General features: G+C 33.6%; 1 protein-coding gene across 1 annotated transcript in view; it reads right to left on the reverse strand.

The window, feature by feature from the left end:
- Positions 1 to 25,627, reverse strand: part of ERC2 (ELKS/RAB6-interacting/CAST family member 2) — a 371,864-nt gene that overhangs the window by 184,219 nt on the left and 162,018 nt on the right. Inside the window, exons 9-11 of the mRNA XM_085235975.1 lie at positions 24,851 to 24,991; positions 24,163 to 24,303; positions 15,079 to 15,272 (exon numbers count right to left, since the gene is read on the reverse strand). Coding sequence (XP_085092101.1) covers positions 15,079 to 15,272; positions 24,163 to 24,303; positions 24,851 to 24,991 — 476 coding nt within the window. The remainder of the gene's footprint in view (positions 1 to 15,078; positions 15,273 to 24,162; positions 24,304 to 24,850; positions 24,992 to 25,627) is intronic.

A 25,627-nucleotide genomic window follows, 5' to 3' on the forward strand; every position in this document is an offset into this window, starting at 1 on the left:
ATGGAAACTAAATAAATGTTACAGTTTAAAAGTCTAGTTGTGTAATTTTCTCTTATATCTCCCGTAAGGGTATAGGAGGAGTTCAACACAGAATAAAGACAACACATTTCCCTCTAGATTTTAATTGCATTGCTTTTAGATGGTTTTAGAGAGTTCGTAGGACTGGTGCATGGAAGAGAGAACACAGTGCAGTGACCTCACTTTATGCAACATATACTCAGGAAAAAAACCATAAGCAATGAAATGTTTTATGATGAGCTCACTCTACGTACAAGAGAACCTTCTCCACAGGTGTGCAGCATCTGCACAGTGCATGGGCAGAAACTCCAGAGTTTCAGAAAGCTTGAGACTGTTGAGACTTGCTAAGCTTTTGCTGTACTTTCAATACACTTTTAAATGCCCAGGATTTCAGACACAGAACAGCCTAGACACAGCAAGATTGTCAATATTCAAATACCATGGGAAAAATATCAAATGAGTGATTCTAATAGGACAGTCCTGCCAACTGACAAGCATTCAGGGAAATCAAACTCAGACCAAGGACAGAAATGATCTTAATTTCCAAACAATTAACTAAGTTTTTTTTATAAACTTGAATTCATCTTATGGTACTTCTCAAATATAGCAGCTGATTCAGTAGATATTCATTCATCTCTTAGCTCCTGCTTTCTTTTCTGCTTGATTGTATTTCACTGCTGTCACACAGCAACAATTCTAGGAAATCCCCTCCTGGTAGATGAGCTAAAATTATGGTGAGAAGACAGACTCCCACCGCTCAGATCACAGATTGGTTTGATTTGCAAGAGATCTTAAAAATCACCTAGTTCCAACACTGTCCTCTAGGATCAGGTTTCCCCAAAGCCTGTCCAACCTGGCTTTGAACATTTTCAGGGATGGAGCACTCCAACACAGATGTTTTGCTTCGTGGCAAAGGGATACAGAGAAATGCATCCTAAGGACAGTCATGAGTTTAACATATTTGCTTTGCTTTGCTTTGCTTTTTTTTTTAATACAATGTAGGAACATTATAGAAATACATAACACTAACTCTACCAAAAAAAATTTACTTTGGCTCTTAATAGAAACTAGATGCATTGACAAGCAAAATTGGGAGTAAATATATATAAAAATAAATGGCCACTTAATCTGAGAGTCTTGGCAACAAAAATTCTAGTGGAAAAGTGAAGATTTAAATCTGTCTGCTTATAAATTAATACGAATAATCTCGAGTATACATATTTCTTTGGCCATTATAAATTTTCAGGAGATGTTTTAAGTTCACTAGATTGCAGTATTTTCCAGGTCAAAATATATATATATATATATATATATATATATATATATATATATATATTTTTTTTTTTCCGGTAATTGTAATGACTACATTTAACCACATTCTTTTTTTTTTTGTCTGGTTCTTGTGGAACAAGATACAAAATGATCTCACAGGTCAGACTACAGTTTATTTAATTGCTTTATTCCAGCTTTTTAAAACAAATATTAACATTTAGTTTCTGCCTGTATGCATGTATCTTTCAGATTTCATTTCACAGTAGTGCGTAACTGTCGTCTACAGTCAAATGCTTTCATCTCTCTTGACTATAGAAAGTCATGCTATTTCATTAAATTCCCAGCTTTAATTAACCACCTGGATACCTTGGCCAAAAAAGTAGCTAATGTCAGCCAAAACCAAGTGTTACATGCTTAGTATAGCCTTTACTCTATTTCATAAAGACTTTTTTTCCTAAAGCATCCAAAAAATGCAGACATGTGAAATACCCCTAAGAGCAAAGTCTATAACATTTTCTGAAGCAACCTGTCCCTGTAATAACTGTCATAATGTTAAACAGCATTACAATGGGACCAGTTGTCTGAAAGTCAACCAAAAAATTCTCCAGCATGCCAGGAATATGTGCATCTCAGTCTTAATTTTACAACAAAATACTCAATTAACTAGTATAATACGTAAATAGAAAATTATATTAACAGTGCTTTTCTTCTTTATAATCTTAATGGAAGGAAAACGGAAAAAAAAATCCACAGAATACAATAAATTTATCAAGGAAATAATAGAATGTTTTCAACAGAAATAAAAGTTTCGTAAAAAATTTTATGAAACATAACACTTTAGTCAAAGCAAGTAATTTATACCAAATATAGAAGTCTGAAAAGTCTAGTTTAAAATTTAATACAGTAAACATTTTAAATAGTCATTTTCACCTATTGTTCTAGGTGTGCATTAGAAAGTATCTTAGCACCAATACTTGAAAATACTATTTTCCTTTTTAACAGCACACATTTATCCTTCCTCCTATACGTTATACCTTCACAAAGGATTCACATATGATAAATTGTAAGTTATCACTGTACAAGGCACTCTGGGACTCAGTAACACACAGAAGATCCAATGCTGTAAATCCTGCCATGTGAATGACCATTCAGAACTACTTGTACATTACCTCAGTAAGGCTCAGCAGAAATATTTCCAAGAGTCCAGTTCTTACTGTCTTAAAAATTGAGAATACATAGATTCCTATTTGATTACTAAGTAAAGACCAAAACAATAGTATGGGAGTTAGTTTCAAGAAAACTCCTTAAAACACAAATTCAACTTAACTGGAAGACAGAACTTCCACTAAGGTAGTGAGCACTGTTAAGTAGTGTTTCTGGTATTTTCCTGGAATGCAAATTCATTTACTACTACTGATCTATAAACCTGGAAAAAAAAAAAAAAAAAAAAGGCGTCTAGCAGACTGTAAAGATCACAAGAGGCATCAAGAGATTTTCTGACAGTCACATTCTTAGCATAAGTATGCAAGGGCTCTACTTATTCACATATATCCCATAGATGGATTTGTCTGGGGAAACCATCATGATAAGAAAATATATTCAGGAGAGGATGAAGTTTTGATATGACTAAGAAAACATAACTTGCTCCAAATAACTCGCTTTTTTTTTTTTTTTCAAATAACTTTTTAAATCACCTCAGGATGTATCATCTGCTAACAAAAAAAAAAAAAAATAAAAAAAAAAAAAATCAATGCTTCCCTGTGTTGAAATTTGCATTTACAAAAATTTTCAAGTTTTTTTTTTTTTTTTTAATTCTGATTCTACAATCCAGATGCTTACTAGTATATAAAACATCTTCAATTTTTTTCCCTTATGCTTAACCTTCTGTTAAGTTGAAAGAGTAGCATGGCCAGGATGGTGCTTTACAGGTGTTTAAGTTAAAAAGATTATTGTGGTGAAAAAGAAACAATCAAGGAAGAAATGCTTACCTGTATCAGAAGATTCTAGGCTCACAGTGGAAAACTCCAAAAAGGAAGGACCTCCAGAAAGAGATCCATCCCCAGTGGCAGTCAGCCCCTACATGGGGTCTAGGAGGTGAACTGCCTTCACCTGTGCTCCCATAGCTGACCTAGTCCTTGCCTCAGGATCAATCAATGGTTCAGGCCATGACTCAACAGTTCCCATACACCTTCCTTACTTTCTTTTTGTTAAAAATTGTCTTGATGATAAAAAATTAAAAAAAAAAAAAAATCATTTCTGCCTTGCAGAAGTTAATTTGACACAAGCAACATTTTGAGCAGAAAGACAATACTCTCTGATTAACTTTGGCCAAACCGAGTATATTTTTTTAGTACCAAAGTTCCCTGTTCTGCTACACACCGGAGAGACAAGGTAATCACACATTAATTGTCTTCTCTTACTGAAGAAGAATGTTTGGTCTTCTTTCCAACATTCACCTCAAGCTGAGATTATGGCAAATTCCATGTTGCTGTTCATACTCCTACCCCCAGCAGAACTGAGAAGAACCCTCATGCACTGTGTTCATATAAAGGAGTAAAAACAAAACAACCAACAAAAACAATGGATTAAAAAAAATCATCCAAAACAATTACTTAAAACTCTCCAAATGATTTGGTTCCTACATCACTAATTCTCAAATTGAATGCAGAAATTCTGTAATGCCCAGAGTTGCCAGTTAGCAAGGTAAATGAATTTTAGCATATATAATGTTTTCAATACATTCTTAGCTCCATTTACTATGCTATTTCAGTTTCAAAGGGGCAAATCTGCAGCCCACAACAAATCTATAGGCATCTTCTTAAAATTTCATGATTTCAAACATTTGTGTGCTGTCTTAAGATTTCTAACCCACAGATTATTATTGCAGGGCTTCAGTTTAACCTAAAGTACCATGAGAACATATGGCTGCCGTGACAGAACCAGTTCTGCCTGCTAGAAGTAAAACAAGCATCATAGAAGTCTCTGAAACATTTCTCATCTCAAAGGCAAAAAACATGGGAGGAAAAACCTAACATCCAATCTGGAAATATTTCCAAAATCTCTGTTTAAGAAAGTTGCCTACAAACCCCTGGAGAGATGTTAGAAATATTCACATGAGAACAGTGCATGAATGAAAAAGACCTATTGAAATCCTGTTTCTGAGCTATAGTTCGTATCACTTTGTTTCAACACACATCTACTCTGCAACCACTGAAACATCAATGCCATACATCGCACTACTGTCTCTCTCAGCACATTCTTAGTGCATGACACTTGAAACAAACATGTGCGAAATCTGTACCAGAAAACTCATCTGCCACACATCTCTTGTATATAAGAAGCAACTGCAGATATCCTTGATGTTTTTTAAAAAATAAAAAAAAAACTGATGACAGGACACTAGATAAGAAGGATATTTGATCTGATTTAAATGGTAATTGCTTACTCAGGTATTTTATTGATATCATCAGTTAAAGCTGTAACCAGTAACTGAAAATTTTTTGCTGTCTGATGTTTGAAGAGTTGCAGTCTTCCCACTGCCTCATCAGACAATGTTTATTTATTTTATGCAAACCCTCCACAGCATGTTCAGCTTGACAGCAATCAGAATCAAACCTCTTCTGCAATTTCCTTCTAAATCAAATCTTTTCACTGCAACTCCTGGCTCAATCTAGCAGTTCGCAGGGTCCGTTCAGACTTTATAATCCAATCTTTCTGTGATTTTACAGTCAAGTCTTCAGAATTCCATTATATGATTACTTGTTTTGACTTGTTTGGAAGTTAGTAATAACTTCCCCTCACTGTAGTTCCATTCAGAGCATTTCTATCCACTTATAATCATACTGCCCATTAACATTGCTCTTGCATTATGGAAGCAAACACTGTGACTAGAATAGGAGGCTCCATTAACAGCCCTATTCTTAAATTTAGCACCCGTCTCTTTCCAGTCACAGCTTTTTGAGGGTAAGTTGTATTACCTCACATGATTCTTTACATATATCACATCCCTCCATTCCACACAGGGGATCCTTATGTCATTGCACCCAGGCAGCCACTGAGCTTTCCATGAAAGTGGTGTGTGGTTGTTTTATTCAAAAAGTAAATAAATACCTGCTGTGGATCTTCCTCCTTGCCAAAACTAGTGTTAAGTAGAAGATCTAGAGAATTACAATTATCTGTCTAGAAATTAGCAATAAAGAAAAAGTAACAGTTACTCATGTTATTTCTTCTCCAATAAGAAACCCTACTGTCAGGTCCAATGCAATCCAAAATAGCTCTTTTTCCTTCAGTGATGCAGAACTCTTTTATGCTCATATCCAATTTATGCTGCATATCTACTAATATTTACTTCAAAGGAGTATTGATAAACCAAATTAAGAAAAAAAATAAAGCACATTATTAAGAATTACAAAATATACTTCTATATTTAAATAATCTATTTGAATTTGTCCCAGAAATTATGTCGACCTCTGCATTCATTTAGGTATACTGGAAGGGCACAGTAAAGAACTGAGGAGGTTCAGAAGGGAGTGGGATAAAAATGAGCAAGAATATGTTGTTCTGTCACCATGACTCATGATTGTTTACTCTGTTCTTTTAAAAGAAGGAATTCCAATTATTTAAAAGTTCTACGCTACTATTTCTTAAATAAAATTAAATGCAAGCATACAAATTCAAGAACACAATCAGATAAACAAATATCTCTTATCAAATTTTAATGTCTTTCAACACGCTTAAATGTTAAAATGCAAACAGTATGAAAATGTTGATTCTGTATATGAAGCAAACAGACTAAAACAAAAAGACGACATCAATCTGCCAGTATCCAACATAACAACTATGTTTTTCACTTAGAATAACCACTCTCAGAAGAGTAGTATATATCACAGATTCTCTCAGTCTTCATTGGTACACTATCTCAATTTCTCCAGGGAAATTATCTGTGAACAACATATCATTCTGCCCTTGGAACCATCAAACTGACATTTGACAAAACTGCAGAAGGCTTGTAAGTTAAATTTAAAGCTCTGTTAAACCTTGCATTGCACATCTAATGGAGCTTTAGCTTTCCGCAGAAGGCCAACATTAGAGGCTGGTGGGAAAATTTCCAACACAATACCATCTCCTGTTTATCTACAGGCAGAAAAGTGCAAGGAATACATAATTTGCTGTAAACTAAATGAAAAAAGAAGTTATTCAACTGATTTTTGTGTTGCATTTTTCTTATAGCATAAATAGATTTTTATATTAAAATACATGCATTATTTCATATCAATACATTTTATCATTGCCAACTGTGTCAATAGCTCATCAGGTTATAAAAGAGCTACAGCATTTTTCTAACCTTTCCAATCATTAATAAAATGATAGTTAAGAATATATTTATTATAAGAAATTAAAGAGATTAATAAATCTGTTAAAATTGAGTTTTGACCTTTACAGTGTTTCAAGCTGCAACAAGACTTCACTGCAATACTACAGTAAAATTTAATCATATACTACCACACTTATGAACGACCACAGGGATGGAAATTGGCAGGATTTGCTTCAGTAAGGTCAGTTGTTTTTTTAAGTCAATAAAATATAACAAAAATTGCACCTTCCAGTGCTGAACAAAGGTTTCTGCATATCAATCATCAAATTCAGGTGAAATCAACCATAATGTCAACTGCCTAACATAATAACTTTCTTTAAGCTCCTTCAGGATAGGGAGATTTTCAATAAAGTTTTGAATATGTTCTGACAGAAGTGCCATAGTAGTCACATTCAGTCAGTACCCTCGTCATAGCCAGAACCAGAGTAAATTCATCTAATTATTTTCTGGCAGAAATAAAGATGCCAAAAAACTGTTTCAGTATTTTTATAATTCAGGTGCAATAAGGTTTATTCAAACATGTTAAAATGTTCTTGTAGTGATGCACAATAAACTGTTCATCCTATTCATTGTTACAATAGATCGGACTCAAATTTCAGAAACAGAACTTTCCAGTAAGAAAGTATGTTGTCATTACAACATGCACTAAAGCACACCATGAAAAATGGTCCCATTGGTGTTTTAATTATGAGCCATCTTTGGCCATATGGTTCAAAGTCAATCGCATCGGAATGTTCTCTGATGTGTCTGAATTGGTAAATATGAACCGTACTTGGTTTTGAGATCAAGATATAGAAACTCTCCTAACTGTTAAGCTCTACTTCTGTACAAACAGAGAATGATACGAAAAGTATGTTCTTCCATAAAAGATCTGTAAACTTCAGATCTAAACACATTATAAAGACATGTTGGAGATTTGCCATGATTCCAGCCAACCGTGCTGCATGGCAACACAATGTGTGGAATTACATCTCCAAATGCAAAACTTTGGTACCTGAAATCTGCCTGGAAGGTCTTTGCAGCATACACCCTTCTTTATAGTCTAATCCAATTGATCTGTGAAAAAGTACACACATACTCCCTCAAAAATGCTTGAAAACTAGGTTTGTTTCTCTCTTAAGTAGAGCAACTTTAGTAAAGAAAACAAGACTTATCTATACCTTATCCATGTAATATTTTGATATTAATAAAAAAAATCAGACCATTAACATTTATTGTTAAGAACCTACACTAAGTACAATAACAGCAACAACAAAATGTTTTCATTCTTTAGATTGCAACTAAGAAAATAAAAAAAAATACATTCAGCCTCTGATTCATAGTTTGATATGCTCATTATTTCAAATGTTTGAAGCCTGGTTTTAAGCTTTCTTAGTACTCAGATCATTATGACATTGCTTCAGTGTGGCAACTATTTTGCCTCCAAAGGCATCAGTAGAGGGTAATGATTGTCTCTGCAGAACCAGCAATTCTGTCTGGTAGAAATAATTAATCACAAAAAATCCATTAAACAACATTCATCTTCTCTCAAATTCAAACACAATTATAATCATATTTTGATATTAAAAAAAATCATTTTTAATAGATCAGATCTCAATTTCTCAAGATTTCATGACAGCTCTTGAAGTACTGTTTAAATTAGTAAGCAACATTTCAGAGGTGCACTGTATTGTGGCAGAAATCTGCATAATGTGGGAAAGGAGCATCAGTAAAGCAGACAAGACTGAACTCAACAGAAAGACTCCGCAGAAAAAGAAGAGCTGTGCAGGACTTGAGAAAATTACCAAATTCTTTAAAATTCCTCAAAAATAGTGCAGGAGCACACATGATAACAAAAACTAATCTAAAACACTGAAGAAAATAAAGCTTGAATCTGACAAGAACATGGGACATATAAAAACAGTATACAAAACGTACACATATACACACATTCCTTGCAGTTATGTACTCATCCAGAATCTGGCCAGAATAAATAGCTAAATGTTTCTGAATCAGCAGCCAAACCTCTCCAAACTCTCATATGATGTTTGCAATAATAGTTTAATAGTTTAAGCGATGACAGTAAAATATGTCTCTAATTGTAAGCATAAATCTCTCTGCATAGTGTTGTTATTATTCAATTAGTTGAGTTGGGTTACCTATCAGAAAGTTTCTCCCAATGTTGAACTCCTAAATAAAAATAATAAAAGCAGAAGAAGAAAAAACTCTTTACACAACATACAAATTAGATATGTTGTTAATAAATGTATTTTTCTTACAAGCTTTTGGCAAAAGCATTCATTTACTGTGAAGTTTCTGATCTAGATATGGAATGACCAAAAACTTCATAATAGTGCAAAGCGTGAAAGACAAAAAGAAATGAAATTCAAACAAAAGTTACTAATGTGGTATCAAGATGACCAAATAAATTGAGCATCAATGAAAACCTTGGTTGTGGAAGGAGCAATCAAATAGGAGAGCAGAAAATACTGACCTGGAAGTCAAGCTGGTTGGAGTAGGGATGAAAGCAGCAGTTTGGAGAAAAACAGATAGGGAGAGAGACAGCAAAAGAGAATACAGGGAGGAACACATTAGTTCTTTAAAAATATAACAAGAAGATGTTATATTAGCAGATTTTATTTAAAAGAAAACAAAAAGTAAAAAAAAAAAGGAAGGGAAAAGGAAAGCAAAAGGTAAAATAAAATTTTCTGCACAGCACATGCTTGCTATATACTCAGCACAACAGATATTTTAAAGCAAATGGCACCTTGTCATTTGTGGACTGTCAAACACCATCCGTATTTATAACCACTCTAATGTATACACACACCATGTAGCAAAAAAATTAGCAGTTCATTGGTAATGTTTGCTGACAAACGTTTCATCATATATCATGAAGCCTTTTTTGAGCCAAGAGGAGTTTGATGACCTACATTCATCACATCGACTCATAAAAGGCATAACAGCGAAACAATCTGGCAGCTTGTTCAAAGATCTTATTGAGGTCACAAAGTGCAGTACCTAAAAAGTGATCTGAGATGATGTCTGCCCAAACTCTGTCATTGCTTCCAAGAATGACTGAAACTAAAAGACCACTGCATCCTGCACTGAGTGTTGCTGTTTGATAGCTAGTCTGGCCTTTCTGGTAAGGGCACTCAAAGCAATTGTAAGCAAGGGATATTTAAATATGATCCTGATCCTAAATATGAATTGAGAAAGCAATTATTCCTTCCTCACACATTACTTTTCTACACAGAATTTACCATCCCATATGATGCTCTTTTAAAATAGAGTCTAGAGAACAGCCTGGAACGTTGTTTACAGCATCAGGTTCCATGAGCAAAGGCAGTCTCTTCAGTTTTTCATCCATGTGCCCATACAACATTGTTTTGTTTTCTCCCAGTCCTTCGGACTTAATCCAAAGGGCATAGTGCAGGCCCAGAGGAGATACCTGCATTTCTTGCATTCTGAGAGCACTCAGATATTGTTCTCATCCCCTAAGAAATTACATTTAAGTAGCACATTTGCATAGATATCTACTTTGCATAGATATCTGTGGAATGTTAAATAAGTTAAAGTTAACACAGACATGTCATGCACACAGGTTGCTAACAGCATGCTACTCTTGTAAGAGCACAAGACTATCATAAACATCCTGGTTCAGAGGACTGAAATCATGTGTGCAGTTGCAGGCCATATACTATAATCTGATTCATACATGCATCAAGTTGCACGTTAAAACCAGTTAGGTTTTTCTCATTCCCTTTGATTTATTTAGAAAGCTGTTCCAGAGCCTTCTTTATTCTGAGAATTAGATGATGTTTTTTTCCCTTCCTTTTAAATTCTAAACTTACTATTGGATACTTCATTTTCAATGAATTTTACTCTTCTTTTACTTAAATCATTCCTCTATCACTGCAGCTTTTACCCCTTCGTATTTATTTGTAGAGAGCACACATCCTTACTGAACCTTTGTTTTGCTAGAGAAACAACATTTGAGTTTAGACTCCCCCTGTGACATGAGCCTTAAGTATCCCATGAGCCCTCAACTGCACCTGTTTCCAGTCTGAATTCAACCTTCAGGAATGTGACTGATGGGAGGTATTCAGCAGTCTTCCATATGGGGTCTTGCTAGTGCTCAATGACATTAATACTTTCCTATCATCATTGCAAACATTTACTCTGACATACCAGGATTTACACCTCATTGTTTAGATGTCTGCTTCATTATTTAGATGGCTCACGACAACACTGCCAGAAGCAAATTTATTCAATCTTTCTCTTCCTAAACTGCATCAAGAATTATCCTTATTTCACAGTGAGCAATTTTACTGGTCATAACTTCAGTCAGGCATATTATACTATTACATATCACTTAAATTCATTTCCTTATTTAAACTCCCCAGTACACGTCATGAACAATAATATCTTTCATTCTACCACTGTTAATAAAGCATTAAACAATATAAACATTCCATCTTGACAGTTCCTTCTCAGCTGCAGCTATCTCGTTTTGACTAGACCCTCTGCATTAACATTTAAGTTAATCACTATCTTGCTCGGTTTTATTTACATTATGCAAAAAAATATACCACATTTCCTTAATAAATGAAACCAAAGAAAGACATCATGCTAAATTTACTGAAAGTACATTAACCCATGATACTTTATTTTAATCCATTTTATTTTAATCCAGTCTCATTATAAACAAATAAATCATGAAAGATGTAATAGAAGATATCAAGGAAGTGGCTATTGATGGAGCAAGGTTCTCCTATGTAGTAATGGTAAGTTATGAAAACAAAATTATGAAAACTAAATATGTTTTCATACATTCATATATATATATATATATGTATGTATGTATGTATGTATGTATGTATGTAGTAGTTGGGGAAACAGACCAACAAGCTTGTATGTATGAAGAACAGCATGAATCATGAATCTTAAGTGATGCAACTCAGAAGCATGATAGCTTCTGAGGACAAAAATCATGTTAAAACCAAGAGAATTCCATAAGGGTAAAATCTTCTTCAGTATTATTAATAATGTTCACTTGACAAATGGCATTATAAATTTAATTCCCCACATATTGAAGGAGATATTTCTGCTTTTGAATATTTGACACTCATATATGTTCAACTTTTGTTTAAAAGTAATTCATGATCTTGTTTTCATTCCTATTTGTAAATGATAACATCATCAGAAACATGTTTCTATTTTTCAGATGAACTGAATTTATATAAGAGTACTCCATAATGCTAATGAATTTATGAGTGGATACATCAAATATTGTGAAGATATCATTTGAAGTACTCTAGATTACAGTTCTCGAGAGTTTATGCTTATAAATATCAAGAATTTATGTTGCAATTATGTTGAAATCTAAAGATGATGGCATAGTAGTGAACATGGATTCCAGCAAGCTATCAATCAACAAATACGTTACAGAAGAAAATTAATTTTCCTACAGAACACCGGACAAGTCTTGCATATGAAATTAGGAGAAATGTTGAAGATACGATGTTTCTGAGAATGAAAACAGAGGAGAAAAAGTAAGGAAAAAAACTAGCAACACAGTTATTCAATTTAAAAAAAAGCATGACAAGGAGAAGTGAACACTTTTAAAATATGCTTCTGCTCAAGTGGCAGTCATTTTCACAATACCTTATTCCCATAAAGGGAGTACACTGAGCTCTGGCTCCGCTTTTTCCCTTCAATAATGAGCCAAGCATGTAGTTGGTGCAAGTGTTATGGTAATTTACACTCTACCTAGCCCCCTAGAATGGGAATTTAGCATCAAAGTTCCCTTTCTAGGAATGCCAACAGGTGGCACAGCTATACAGAGAGTTAGATCTTTGGCCTGTATTTAATCAAAACTGAGAAAGAGAGAGGGAACAGAATTTAAACTGTAGAGAAACTCAAGTGAACCTGATTACTACAAGCAGTTACGACCACTATCTAAAAATATTTCCCCATTACACCTCTATACTGGTGGCAGTTTGCTAGGCTTGCTGTACCAGTCAACCATTTTGTGCTTATACACACACTGGAAAGTAGCAATAAAGATTTAACTTATGTTGTTGCAATCAACAATGAATAATTTCTATGTTCATCATTTTTCTGTTTTACAATAATATATGGTCTAAGAATTTAGAATTAATCTTGGAAGCTGTTCTATAATTTAAATCAAATGAGAAAGTGATTTCCAATTAATAGAAGTCACAAGGAAATCCTAGAGTGGGGTAAGTGTAAAATATAACAATATACTTCCTTCTTCGGCTGGTCATATCATAGATATCTTATTGTAAGCATTAGAGAAGCACTTGAAGGTTCATAGCAAAGCTTAACTTCTTGATCATATTCCAGATGCAGCATAAGCTCTTGAGAGAGTATGTGCTTACTCAGTGGCACCAGATTTCTCTGTAAAAAAGTAGTTCAGTATTGACCCTGATCTATAATACAAAACTTGAAACTTGCATCCCAAAATGCCACTGTTAAAAATGCTATCAAAGAAAGAGAAAGAGAGAGAGAAGAGAAAGGAAGTTACAAAACCCATTGCAGGTTTCTCAGACAGTAAGAGGTGGTATGCTAACAAAGCCATACTAATAGTAGTTCCCATGTTTCTTTTTAATCATTGGATAATTCTAAATTTAATTTGGATAAAAGTGTGAATTGCCATGGATTCTTTATCTCTTAATAATAATAATAATAATAAAATAATAATAATAATATCTAATAAAAAATAGATCATAATTTTCCTTGCTTCATTATGTTTATTATTTAATCTCAACTGTCACTTTAATATTCAACCATTCAGCAAATATGTGATTGCTACTTAATAAATCTCTTAAGATTATTCTCTTGGAATAAAGTTTAGCATGCCTACTATTGCATCTAGTGTCACATAGTAATTCAGAATGTTTTAGAGCCCAGTGTGGGTATCAATTACAGCTCCTGTAAGGAGTACACTATCCACCTCCACCAGCTTGCTCCCCACTTGGTCTCACTGTGTTAGAAGTCTAGGTCTGCAATTGCCCCGACAGTACTTGCAGCAGTGGATGAAATAAGCAGAAATTTCATGCCCACGTAGGTTCATTAATTGTGTTATATTTTTCTAATGTGGTGTTTTAGGATATTGGAGAATTTAGGCATAACTCGTTCATTGTGCACAAGTGACAATTCCTCTTTAATAGCTTCTCCACTATCTACTTTACAAATTAAAATCCATGCAAATACTGGAGCATTCTAAACCACTCCTGATATGGTGAGAAAGGTAAGTGCCAACTAAAGCCATCATCATGTAAACAATCAGCTACTTTTCAAGCACAAAACTTCACTTTAAATTTGAGGTCTTGATTCTCATGACAAATTGATTAATAGTTGAATTACATTCTTTTTATTATTATTACAACAAATCTTTGCCAATTTCTGTAGAGAAAGATGAGTTCTGGCAACAGAACTGTGAGGGCTGATAAGTCATCATCAGTAAGGGATATTCTATGCAACTTCCTTTCCAAGCTGTTTGTTATCTTTCCCCCAAGGTAAATAATATTTCCAACAGACCTTTCCATGTATCATGACAATTCTAACAGGACAGAGCTGTGCTACGTCCTGACTGGAACAACAGCAATAATCATGACATTCCTTAAATCTCCTATTTGGCATCAAGAAGCCCTGTTCTTCCTATCCAATCACTAGACTAGCAACTAGTTAATAGGTAAAATGTTTGAAAATATGCAAATTCTTCTTTCATTTACCTAACAGTGCTTAAGAGTACAGAACAGGAACAAGAAATCAGAGACACAGAAATTTCTTGTCAGTCAAATAACTTGCCAGTTATTCTATGTGGGAATCTTCCAACAGTTATTTAATTCCAAATGCGCAAGACAAATTGAGCTCTGAACTCTCCTGTCACCACTAAGGAACAACTGTGTAATTGTCCCAGAAATAAGAAAACCACCTGGTCAACAAGAGAAAACATTCATTTGAAGAGAAAAAAAATGACCAGAGAGCCACCTAGAAATACAAACAGCCAGGAGCAGAAATACTTACCAATTGTTACTGAGAAGTAACAATTCTTTTCACACTGAAGAAACATTTGTGTGGACAGCTTTGATTTACCTATTACTAGAAAGAAAAGGCTGTTCCCCTAACATGGTTTTCCAGGATGACTTTCACTGTAAATTTCCTATATATGTGCCTTTTATGGAGACTACATAATAGTGACAACTTTAAATCATTCCAAAGTCAGCAGACAGATGTGATTCTCAAGTATCAAAATCTTTTTCATTTGTGATACAATTTTACAAGATACCACAAAATTCTGTTATTAAACAAAACCTGCACATTCTACCATCAACTTCTCTCATCAGTAGTGGAGACCAAGTAAACAAAAATGCCACTCAATGGTAGATAAATAATACAAGAATTACCTTTCTAATTCAGCAATTTTCTTATCTTTATCATTCTTCTCATTCTCTACTTCCTTGAGAATTTCTAGAAGTCTGTCAACCTCGGCCTGAGCTTTGCCACATTCTTCTCTATAGTATGATGCCTCCTTGTCAAGCTGTTTCATTCTGTCTGCAAATTCTGGATTCATCCGTGCCTCCTCTTCGGCTTCATGAGCCTTCAGAATCAGTATTGAAAAAAAGAAAGGAAAAGAAAAAAAAAAAAAAAAAAAAAAAAAGGATGACAATAATTTAAGTCACTGTAAGAATTCTCATTTTCAGTCTTGGAGTTTAGATTTTCATTAAAAAGGATTATGGGTATTTCTGTCAGATAACATTTTTCTACATAAGCCTTATAAAAAGGAATTCAAGTCTCCCTGAAGTCTAAAATTACTTTTAAATTCTATCTCAACAAGGCTTCATCCTCAAAGAGAAGGTTAGTTATTAAACAGAATGTTTGGGTGCTTTACTTATCAACATGATCATACTTTGAGGGTCGGGCTTTTTACTTTAAAAAAAAAAGTCAATTATTTGAATTACTTTAAGTCTTTCAAATATGATCTCTTTCTCCGTACATACACACTTCGTCCATGTGTATGTACAGAAATATATGTACATATTGTAATCTGTGTCACCAGATATTTCAGATACAGTTCAATACTAATAAACTAAAAGGAAGAAATTTATTCTAAGTGGTGCTGTCTATAAAAGACAAATTGATAAACTATAAGGTTTCTTTTATCTGACATTTTATCCAGTAATCCTTTTTTTCTTTCCCCATTATAATACTTAACCTGAACCATCAGAAGAACAAGCTTATTGGTGAAAATGGCACAAACCTGGCAAAAAACATGCATGGATGGGTGGCAGTTTCACAGACAAGAACAAACAAAATGAATACAACACTACAGAGTCCGATCTTACTCCCATCAAATCTAATGGCAAAAACCCAATTAAATTTCAATGGAAGCATGATCAGACATCAAGTGCTTTAAACTCTTGACTGGGATAATCACAGACAGATGGAAAAACAACAACGCACTGCAATGCTTAGCCTACCCCTTGCTTCCCATTATTCCTAATTGGCATCTTGAAAGAGCAGGCAGGGAAAAAACAAGTAGTTTAATGCAGTGCACACTAAACATAGAAAATTCAGATAACATTTTTTTAATATAAGAGAATTTTACAGAAACTCAGGACATTTAGAACTGAAGGACCTCCCACTATCTTATTACTCATCAAAAATGTGGATGTAATTACATTCTTAATTTCAGACAATAGACTATGCAAGCAAGCAAGGGAAGAAATGCAAATCAAAATTAAACATGCATGTTTTAGAAAGAATTAATATAAACTACAGCTATTAGAAGATTCATATTCTTTGCAATGGCTAGAATTTTCTGTATAAATAAAGAACAGGTCTGGCTTTAGTATAACAACAAAAAAATGAAAATAGTGGGAAGAAACTTAGGAGTTTTGCATGTAACATATCATTTAAGCATGAGGATAATAAGAGAAAGATTTTACATTTTAACCTCATTGTAAGATTCTCATTCAGAATAAATATTTAGTTAACGAAGTACGTCAACGGAAAGACCGTGAGACTCCTACAAAACTTACTGGCCTTGCTCTTCAAATGTTTGGGATAACAATATATGCTCCAGCCCTGAATTCTGTGAAGATTCAGAAGTTTCTTAATACAGAGATCATTTCAAGGTAATATCCATAGAGTATTTCAATTTTACTGTTTGGGTGAGAGCAACAGCTTCTTTTCTACCCTCATATATCTTGCCACTTAATAACGAACTTTGGCTTATTTTATGCTGACTCTTTCTTTCAATGTATCACTCTCTTATTTGATAGCCTTGGGTCCATCATTTCATAAACATGCAGAACATCCACCTTTCTGCCTCTAGCATTTCCTTTCTTCACTGTAGCATACAAGAACAGTTAGCAGCAGTCCAACCTTTTTCCCCATGTGCCTCCAGACAAGCTTCATTCCAAGAAAGAAGCAATATAGAATAGATAGAAAAGCATCTCTTTTTACTTTTTTTTTTAAATAATTTTTCGTTTCCCCACTGGACTTTGGATGATGAAAGTATACAATTAGGCAAAAACATGATAATGTCACTAATGCAAAAGAGTCAAATGTTCAACTGTGACACGACATTCCTGTCACACAGCAGCTCCAAAATGTACTGAATAAATTGTCAACTGCATACTTCATAGCTAAAATGAAACCTGATAAAGATATCAATTATATTCTCCTGTTAAGTCTTGCATAATAATGTGCTAGGGAAATAAATATTAAGTTGCAGAAATATTTTCAATTCTTCTGCTTTCACTGGTGCTTAAAGCATTCCATATATGTTGTACAGCAAGAACACCAAACATTGTTGAAAAGGGCCTTTCCCTTGAAGGAAACTCTTGTGATGCTGACAGAGAGCAGAGAACAAAATATAATTAATCTGACATTCCCAGAATAAAGGAATAGAGTTACTTACAAAGATCCCAAACATAGTTTACTTGCAAGACACTGCTCCCATCCAAGCAGGGCAGATTCCTTTGCCTATTTTGCAGGCTAAGTATGAGAGACAGGCTTGGATCACTCCTAATCATGCATGGTTATCACATACATCAGAAAATCTCCACTTCTAGCTGTTCTCCTCTCTATCCTTTTTCCATTTCTGTCCCAAATTTTCTCCTTGCATGTTTTCTTAGGAGAATACCTTTTGTTTTTGTGAGGAAGAGTAATTGGTATTGTGGGTACCTTTCAGCAGCAGAGTTGATCTCTTTGTGTGATCTATCTGTGATAATTCTCCTGTGTGCAGAGTAGGCATAGGAAGCACAATCCTGAGTTTCAAATTAGCACACTAAGTTTAAGGTGTTTTTTCTGTCAGCATTGTGACTGTGTTGTATATTATTTTTATCAAATTGATAAAAATAAGTAATCACTAATAATTTCACTAATTGTTACAATAATCAAATATTTTAAAAGTAAAGAAACAGTTCTGTATATAAACAACAAAATTCCTACAGAAACACCATAACAGTTTGTCACAAACATGTAGCATGAATTACTCGGCTTGTTGTAATTTTATGGTGCAACCATGCATGCATTATTCCGCATAACAGAAAGGATGGATAGATACTGCATTTCATTTTAAATAGTCAGACACAGGCATACACAGAAATCAACCGGGTTATTAAATAAAATAAAAAAAATGAAACCATTTACATGCAAGAGATTACTTTGTCAGATCCTTCAAATTTTATTACTTTCAGTAATGAGCTAAAAATAGTCACTTTTCAACATTTTATTTTTTTTTTAGTCTACTTAAAATTTGAATATTTTTATATTCAACTTCAGCGCTCACTGAAGCAATTTGAAGTAGATTCTATAAGTACTTAGAATTTTGATATGATATTGCTCTCATGAAGCATATGGAAAAATAAGTCTTTACTATTGAGATAGGTCCCTAGACAAAGTATGTCATCTTATTTTCATTACAGGACAAAAGCAATTATGTATCTTATTATAGCCAACTTTTCACAAGAATTAATTGGCTACTTTAAATGTTCACCTTTCAAAAAAACCATGAAAGACCATATGCCCAATTTTTTTTCAACAGCATGTTCACACAGGTGAATACACTATAGAGTAAGCACGATTTGCACCTTTTCTGCATCTTCACCATTTAATAATATATTATTGCATGGATTAATAGAGATTGACTAACTGATATTTCTCTGACACATTTAAGCAACAGAGCATTAAAACAAAAATAGTGAGGAAGCATTCTATTAAAGTAAGAATCATAATAAATTGCAGTAATAAAAGGTAATTTCAGGAACTGGCATAAATGCCATCACACACACACAAAAAAAAGAAGAGATGAAATTTTGGACTTATAGATTTCGAAGAAAGATGTTGCCATTGACTTCAGTGAAGTCACAACTCCATTTGGAGGTGCTGGGTGCTTTTAAGGGACTAAGGGATCATTATTACTTACATTGTTAAAAGTAGGCTGTTACCTATACATAAGAATTCAGAAGAGAGATTTTGAGGGAAACCAACTTCAAGGATACACTAAAATTGTTCGCTAGTACTAAAGGAAAAGGAGAACCAGGAAGAAAAAAAATAAAACTGGCTGACTTTGGAATCACACAAATAGACTAGGAAGTAACAAAGATCCATACAGCAGAGTAACAAATACTGAAATAACAACTAGAATAAATATGCAAATCAAAAGAATAACCAACACAAAATAGACTTCAGTCCAAAAAGACATGCACAAGAGTGCAAGTGATTTGAACAGGAACATAAATACAACAGAGGCTATCCATGATACATAAAAGAAGGGTTCTGTCCTCCAAAGGGAAAAGGTCTGACCACCTGTGTGCTGGGTGGTAGAGGAGATAATATGAGGTGTTATACTACTTACAGTCGATTTATGACTGGATTCAAAACACAGTTAGATGATAACTGCAAGAGTAACTACGACATATTTTGTGGAACTCTCTTCTCCTATACATAACTCATGGCACATCTATTGCATGTATAAGCTACAGAATTTAGCTATAGTAGATTCCAAAGCTGGAATCTCAGTCCACCAACATTAACAGCAATATTCCTACTAACTTCAGTGAAGGCAATATCTTTTCTAATGCAGATTATCATATGATTTAACAAGCTAAACAAAAAAAAAAGTTCTCATATATGTACTAGCCCAAATATATGATCATTCCAAAAAGGATTACTATTTAAACTTTTCATGTTAATTGCTATTACAATCCAGTTGCATCATTATTTCTGTCCTGTGATGCTGACATTAATAGTCTCAACCAAAAAATAGAAAGTGCTCACTAGAGAGAAAATATTTGGTTACTGCTCTTCATCAAACAGAAAAGGGAACACAATGAAGTCAAAAGGACAGATACTGAGCAACTAAAGCAGGCTTTAGCAAGAATAATAATGCTAAGCAAGCCCAAGTAATATTATTTGGCTTGTCAAGCACTGCTGCTTGTGTTCATCATCATATATTTCAGCAATTTCTTATGTTAAATATGTTTCTATATTCTTAATTGCATATGCTGAACGTACACAGTCTTGCATGAGTAAAACTGACATGAACTATTTTACCCATTCAGATTTTAAAAATACTACCAGTTACTTCCTAGATATTGTTTGCCTAATCAACTCAGTCAGTTAAGGCAAACTAAATAAATTAGAAGTTATTTAAGTTTGAAGGATCCAATAAAGTACTCCAGAAGGAGGAAGTAAAAAGCAAAGAAAATCAAATAAAACAAAGTTATCTGCATGCTTCTCTAATGTAGATGTTGAGGACCTAAAGGCTAAGATGTTTGGATTTTTTAAGAAATATTATATGCATTTTTTAATATATTTCATGGCCTTGAAGTCCACAAAGCTCATTTATTTGGATATAACAGATATAGCATAGTGACCATTGGAAGTATTCTGCAAGGCTTCACAGAGGAAGAGCACAACACAGTAAGGTAATGGATCCTCATGCTTTGTATGTTACAGAGGACATCTTAAAAAGAACTTACAGGATTGTACATCTGATTGAACAACTGTTCAGCTTGCTACATTGCAAAGTTGGAAGGGAGTGAAGCACAGACAGGAAAAGAAGGAAAGATCCAGGAAAACAGCATTAGCTCAACAAAACCAGTGCATTTGCACAGAAGACCTTGTAATAGAAAAGTAGAAATTTAAGATTCTAAACATTCCTTGGTGAAAGTGAGAGGCACTGGGGAACCATAAATGTTGACTTTGGCTCCTAAAAAAGAATAGCTGGAGTAAGAAATTTAAGGTTTGTGTTACTTTCCCTTTCTCAAGTTAAATAACCCATGAAATAAAGAAAGGTGTCCACTTTTGATGATACATTAAGTGCTGCTCTCAAGCAATGAATCACGAGAAGTGCTTTTGGCTGAGGCTGCAATTTATCACCAAAGCTTCAAAGATGGTAATAGTAAGTCATTGATTAAATTTTATCATTATATTTATTACTTCTTTTTTGTTTAACACAATACTGAATTTTCTATGCAGAATGACTTTTCAACAGTACAGCTTGGCAAAAGTCCTTTGGCAACTGCAAATATGTCAGTAAGCAACTAAATTTAAGATAATGACAAACGAAAGGAGGATATTCTGAAGTGGATAATAAGATTATATGTAAATATATATATATATACACACGTTAGAGAGATATATATATATATATGGACACGCATAGAAAGTACTTAGCTACCTATTAAGTTAATTCCTGCTGTTCTTTCACTAATAGCAACACAATGTAAGTCAAGAAGTCATCTGCGGAATTTTGGCACAGAAAGCACTGAACATTGTTCTTTTTCTTATTTTATGACTTTTTTTTTAAACTTCCTGAATTTCAGTCCTTCATCTTTGTCTCAAATTGTTTAATACACATTCCTAATGCTTTAAACATTATTTTGTGCACAAAAATATTGCGTGGTCATTTGAATAATTACTCATTATAAACATCTTATTTATTACTTCAAACATGTCCACTCTTTAAAACGAATACAGTGTTTTCTTACTGAAAAGCAAAAACAACTGAGTAAAAAATAAAAACTATTTGTATTTGATCAGATTCAATTAAAAAGGTAAATTTCTTATTAAAAAAATGAACCTTTTTCTCTCACAAAAAAAAATAGGATATGGAAAAAGGAGGAAAAAAGAAACAAACAAAATCAGATTTTGATTATACTTGTCCCTTGTACGCATTTTTTTTCAGGCACAACTCTTACTACCATTAACACTCATGGAAAACTGTAAATCCTAGCACTTAAGCACATTATATTCATACTTATTAATAGAACTTGGTAAAGCATATAAATCAACATTTAACTATGATCATTTTAAAATATCATAATGAAAAGTGCCTTATCTATATCATACTAGAGAGAAGAATCATAAGTTGCAGTCAAGTTTCTCAAACTAACAATCTTGTGTCACCTTTCAAGAAGATACAGACTATGCTTCCAGCTTCCTTAGTGTTTAATGTTCATTAATAAGCACAATTATGAGGCATGTAGGTTAATTTACTCTGAAGTACGCTGATGCTCCCTCCTATTCTAAGTCAGACACAGGCAAGAATAACTCACTTTTCTGTTTCGGTTAGTTTTCTAAAAAGTAAAAACGTGGTGAAGGTAGATTTCTAGGGACCAATTACTTTTAACACAAGATATTTACAAGTTTGAACATAAAATATTTTATTAGTGAAAATGTGAGTTGAAAATTACTGTTTGGAGTCTACTAGTATTAACAGTCACTGTTTCTATTCAATTAAATATGCCCACAAAGAAGGTTGTTACTACATTTTATTGTGGAAATACCTGGTCCCCTACAAATGTTGGGTGAATTTCCATCAGGGCTTTATGCTCTATTTATGATATAATGCAGCTATTATGTTTTCAACTTTCATTTAATAATCCTTTGTATTTATACACAAGGAACATACTCCCTTTTCTATATGACAGATGCCCTAGATTCTCTCCAACTTTTATAAATGCTTATTTTTCCATGACCACATGATGTGTTTATAAGTACAGCCATAAAAGACTGAATTAGGATCTCAGATTCTTCCACAGTATTTTTATTTTTGAAGTTATCTGTGCCTTAGGGGTTTTTTGTTGTTGTTCGTTTGTTCATTTATTTTACTAGTTGTTGTTTTTCTAATTGCAGACAAATAAGATATTTAAGATTATAATGAAGTATATTTTATAGTGAAGTACAGTGTAAATGTATACATTTTCTAACAAAAGAAAATTAAAAAACAGGACTCGCATGAAAACAGCTTATTTCCATATTCTAATTCAGGTATCCATAGCACTTTTAAACTATGCAACTTATAAAGTATTTGTGTTTAACTAAAAGCTTTTGTATGCGTTATCTGAAAAGATTTTCTCTGCTCATCTCCGCAACTAATATAACACAGGCACCTAACTGCAGATATTCAAAAACATATTAAAAGAATAGAATTTTCAGTTTTACATTCTAGTATTCTTTTTTACGCTTTGCAAGAACTTCTTCACAGATAATGTAAGTGCCCTTCAATAACCTTGTTCCAAAATCCTGCTTAAAGAGCAGTACTACTCAACCTGCGTTAAAAAGAAAAATTCAGAATATTATCCAAATAGTGGTAGCATTCATAGAATAAATGAATACTTTTCTAGAAAATGAAACATCAAAAGTTAATGTTTGCTCCACACTTATGAATTGCAGAAGGCAAACATACTGCCTAAACCCATCAAACACATCATGACGTTGGCATTTGAACACTGAGAGCAGACATTACCAAATGACACAGAAAAAAAAACAAAGAAACAATGTATGGTAGAAATCGCATAAACAAACTTGCAAATCATTTAAGCAAAAAATATTGTAACGCATAAATTAACACAAATTTAAATGAAACCACATTATAAAATACAGCATTTGTATGTTCTCCTTTAGCTGCTTGGTTACACTATCTGAATTGAAATTATGAACTGATAGTTGAAGTAAGCTTTGTATTATTTTGCTTAATTATCACAAACACACATTCATCAACAAAGCCAAAGAATGCAGAAATAAAACTAACTAGAATTTCCATCTTAGAAGCAGACTTTTTTCATTAGAAAGTGCTGCTTTAATTATTTCTTATGCTATAAGCATTTCCATTTACTTCTAATCAAGGATAAATTAATTCACATACAAATTGCTGGTCTGATAATTTCTCTCTGCCCTTCTACTTTCCCTCCAACATCCTGTTCCCAGTTCATTGATTTGCCGCAGATTCTCAGAATTCCCTCACAGAGGTATTCAATATAATTTTGGAGGTTTCTAGTGGCTTTGGTAAAAGTCTCTTAAAATAGAAGTATTTTACGCAAGCATCAGCAAACAGTATGGGTAGATTTAGAATTACTCTAGAAGAGTAAGTTAGTTAATCTGTTCAAAATGAGAGGTTTTGTAGCTTTTGGTGGGGTTTGTTTTTTTTCCTGATTATAGCTGGATTTTGTTTTTTTTTTTAAGATGGAACTTACCTTTTTCAACTGTGCTTCCAACTTACTACACTCTTCTTTCTTTTGTTCTATGGCTATTTCTAAAGACTTAAGTTTGGAGTCTCTTTTCAGCCCTGCTGATGCCAATGAAGATGCATGTTCTTTGAGATCGATTAAACTAGACTGAAAAATGATCAAGAGCAAAAAGTTAATTCCTAGTCACCAGGACACTAACTTATTGCCATCTTAGTAATCACTTTGATGCTGTTCCCCCCACTTCCCCAAAAACAGTTGACACAAAGATAAGCATTTATAGCCAAAGACAGTATTTTAAGAATACAAGTGACGGAACCACAGGAGCTGGCATATAGTGAAACACAGAAACATTCATAATACAGGCTAATTGACATTATATTCTGGAGGTGCAATTATTTTGAAGTTTACTGATCTGATTGACAAGTGAAAACAAGCAACAATGGAATCTCTGAGCCTTCTGGAAGCTTATGGAGAGGGAAATGTAGAGAAGACGATACACATCTACGCAAAAAGTGAAGCGATATTTTATGCACAGAAGTGAGGACTATGAAGAATGCCTTAGAAAACAGCAGTTCAGAAGCTGACCATTGAAGTGGCAAAATTTCAGTACTTTAAATGATTCAAGAGTAATCCTAATGCACTTCCTTTCATCACGATGACATACAAGAATATAGATTTTATTGTGAAGACTGACCTCTTTTTCTGTCAGTTCAGCTTGTAAAGCATTAACTTTCTCCTTCAAGTCTTTGTTTTCCTTTTTATAAGATTCAATTTCTTCAAGTCTTTCTCTGTCATCTCGTTCCCTTTGCTCCTTCAAGCGTTCTATTATTCTTTCCTAACAAGGGAAAGAATAGCAAAATGCAAAAGTTGGGTACCATTTTAAGAAAAAGTATAATAAAATTGACTTACATTAAGTAGCAATTAGAAAAACCAGCCTTCAGAAACAGAGGAATATTAAAGTCAATGGAAGACTTCTTCCATCAGTAACTTCAGATCAAGATTTAAAATACTTGTTGAGGGTATCATAGTACAGAAACTTCATTAAATAGGTATGCTGCCCTGAGCATGCCTAATGTTGTGACAGATACGGAAAGTTATTCAACTCACTAGTGTATTTCCTGTATTTGTAAGTGATTGAAGTCTTTGTATCTAAGTTCAAAACAGAAAGGCCATGCCTGGTTTGCTCAGCTTGAGTTTGGTTGTTTTGATTGCTAGTAGCCTCTATACAGGCTGCAAGATGAGTTTTAGAAATCAATCACTTACTAACTGTAAGTTGTATAAATCACAGAAAAAATATCCTACCCAACTTACGATATCCATTCTCTATCTAATTTAACGTGCCCCTGCATGTTTAAACTTAGCCATGTTTTTTAATATTTTGCTGACTTGTATTGGCTATAAGGACTGCTGAAATCACCAGCTGGTAACTGGACAATTAATTTTAAAAGGTAAATGCAAAAAATTAAAAGCG

Source organism: Meleagris gallopavo, chromosome 14 (assembly GCF_905368555.1).
Source record: "Meleagris gallopavo chromosome 14, MGAL_WU_HG_1.1, whole genome shotgun sequence".
NCBI lineage: Eukaryota > Metazoa > Chordata > Aves > Galliformes > Phasianidae > Meleagris > Meleagris gallopavo.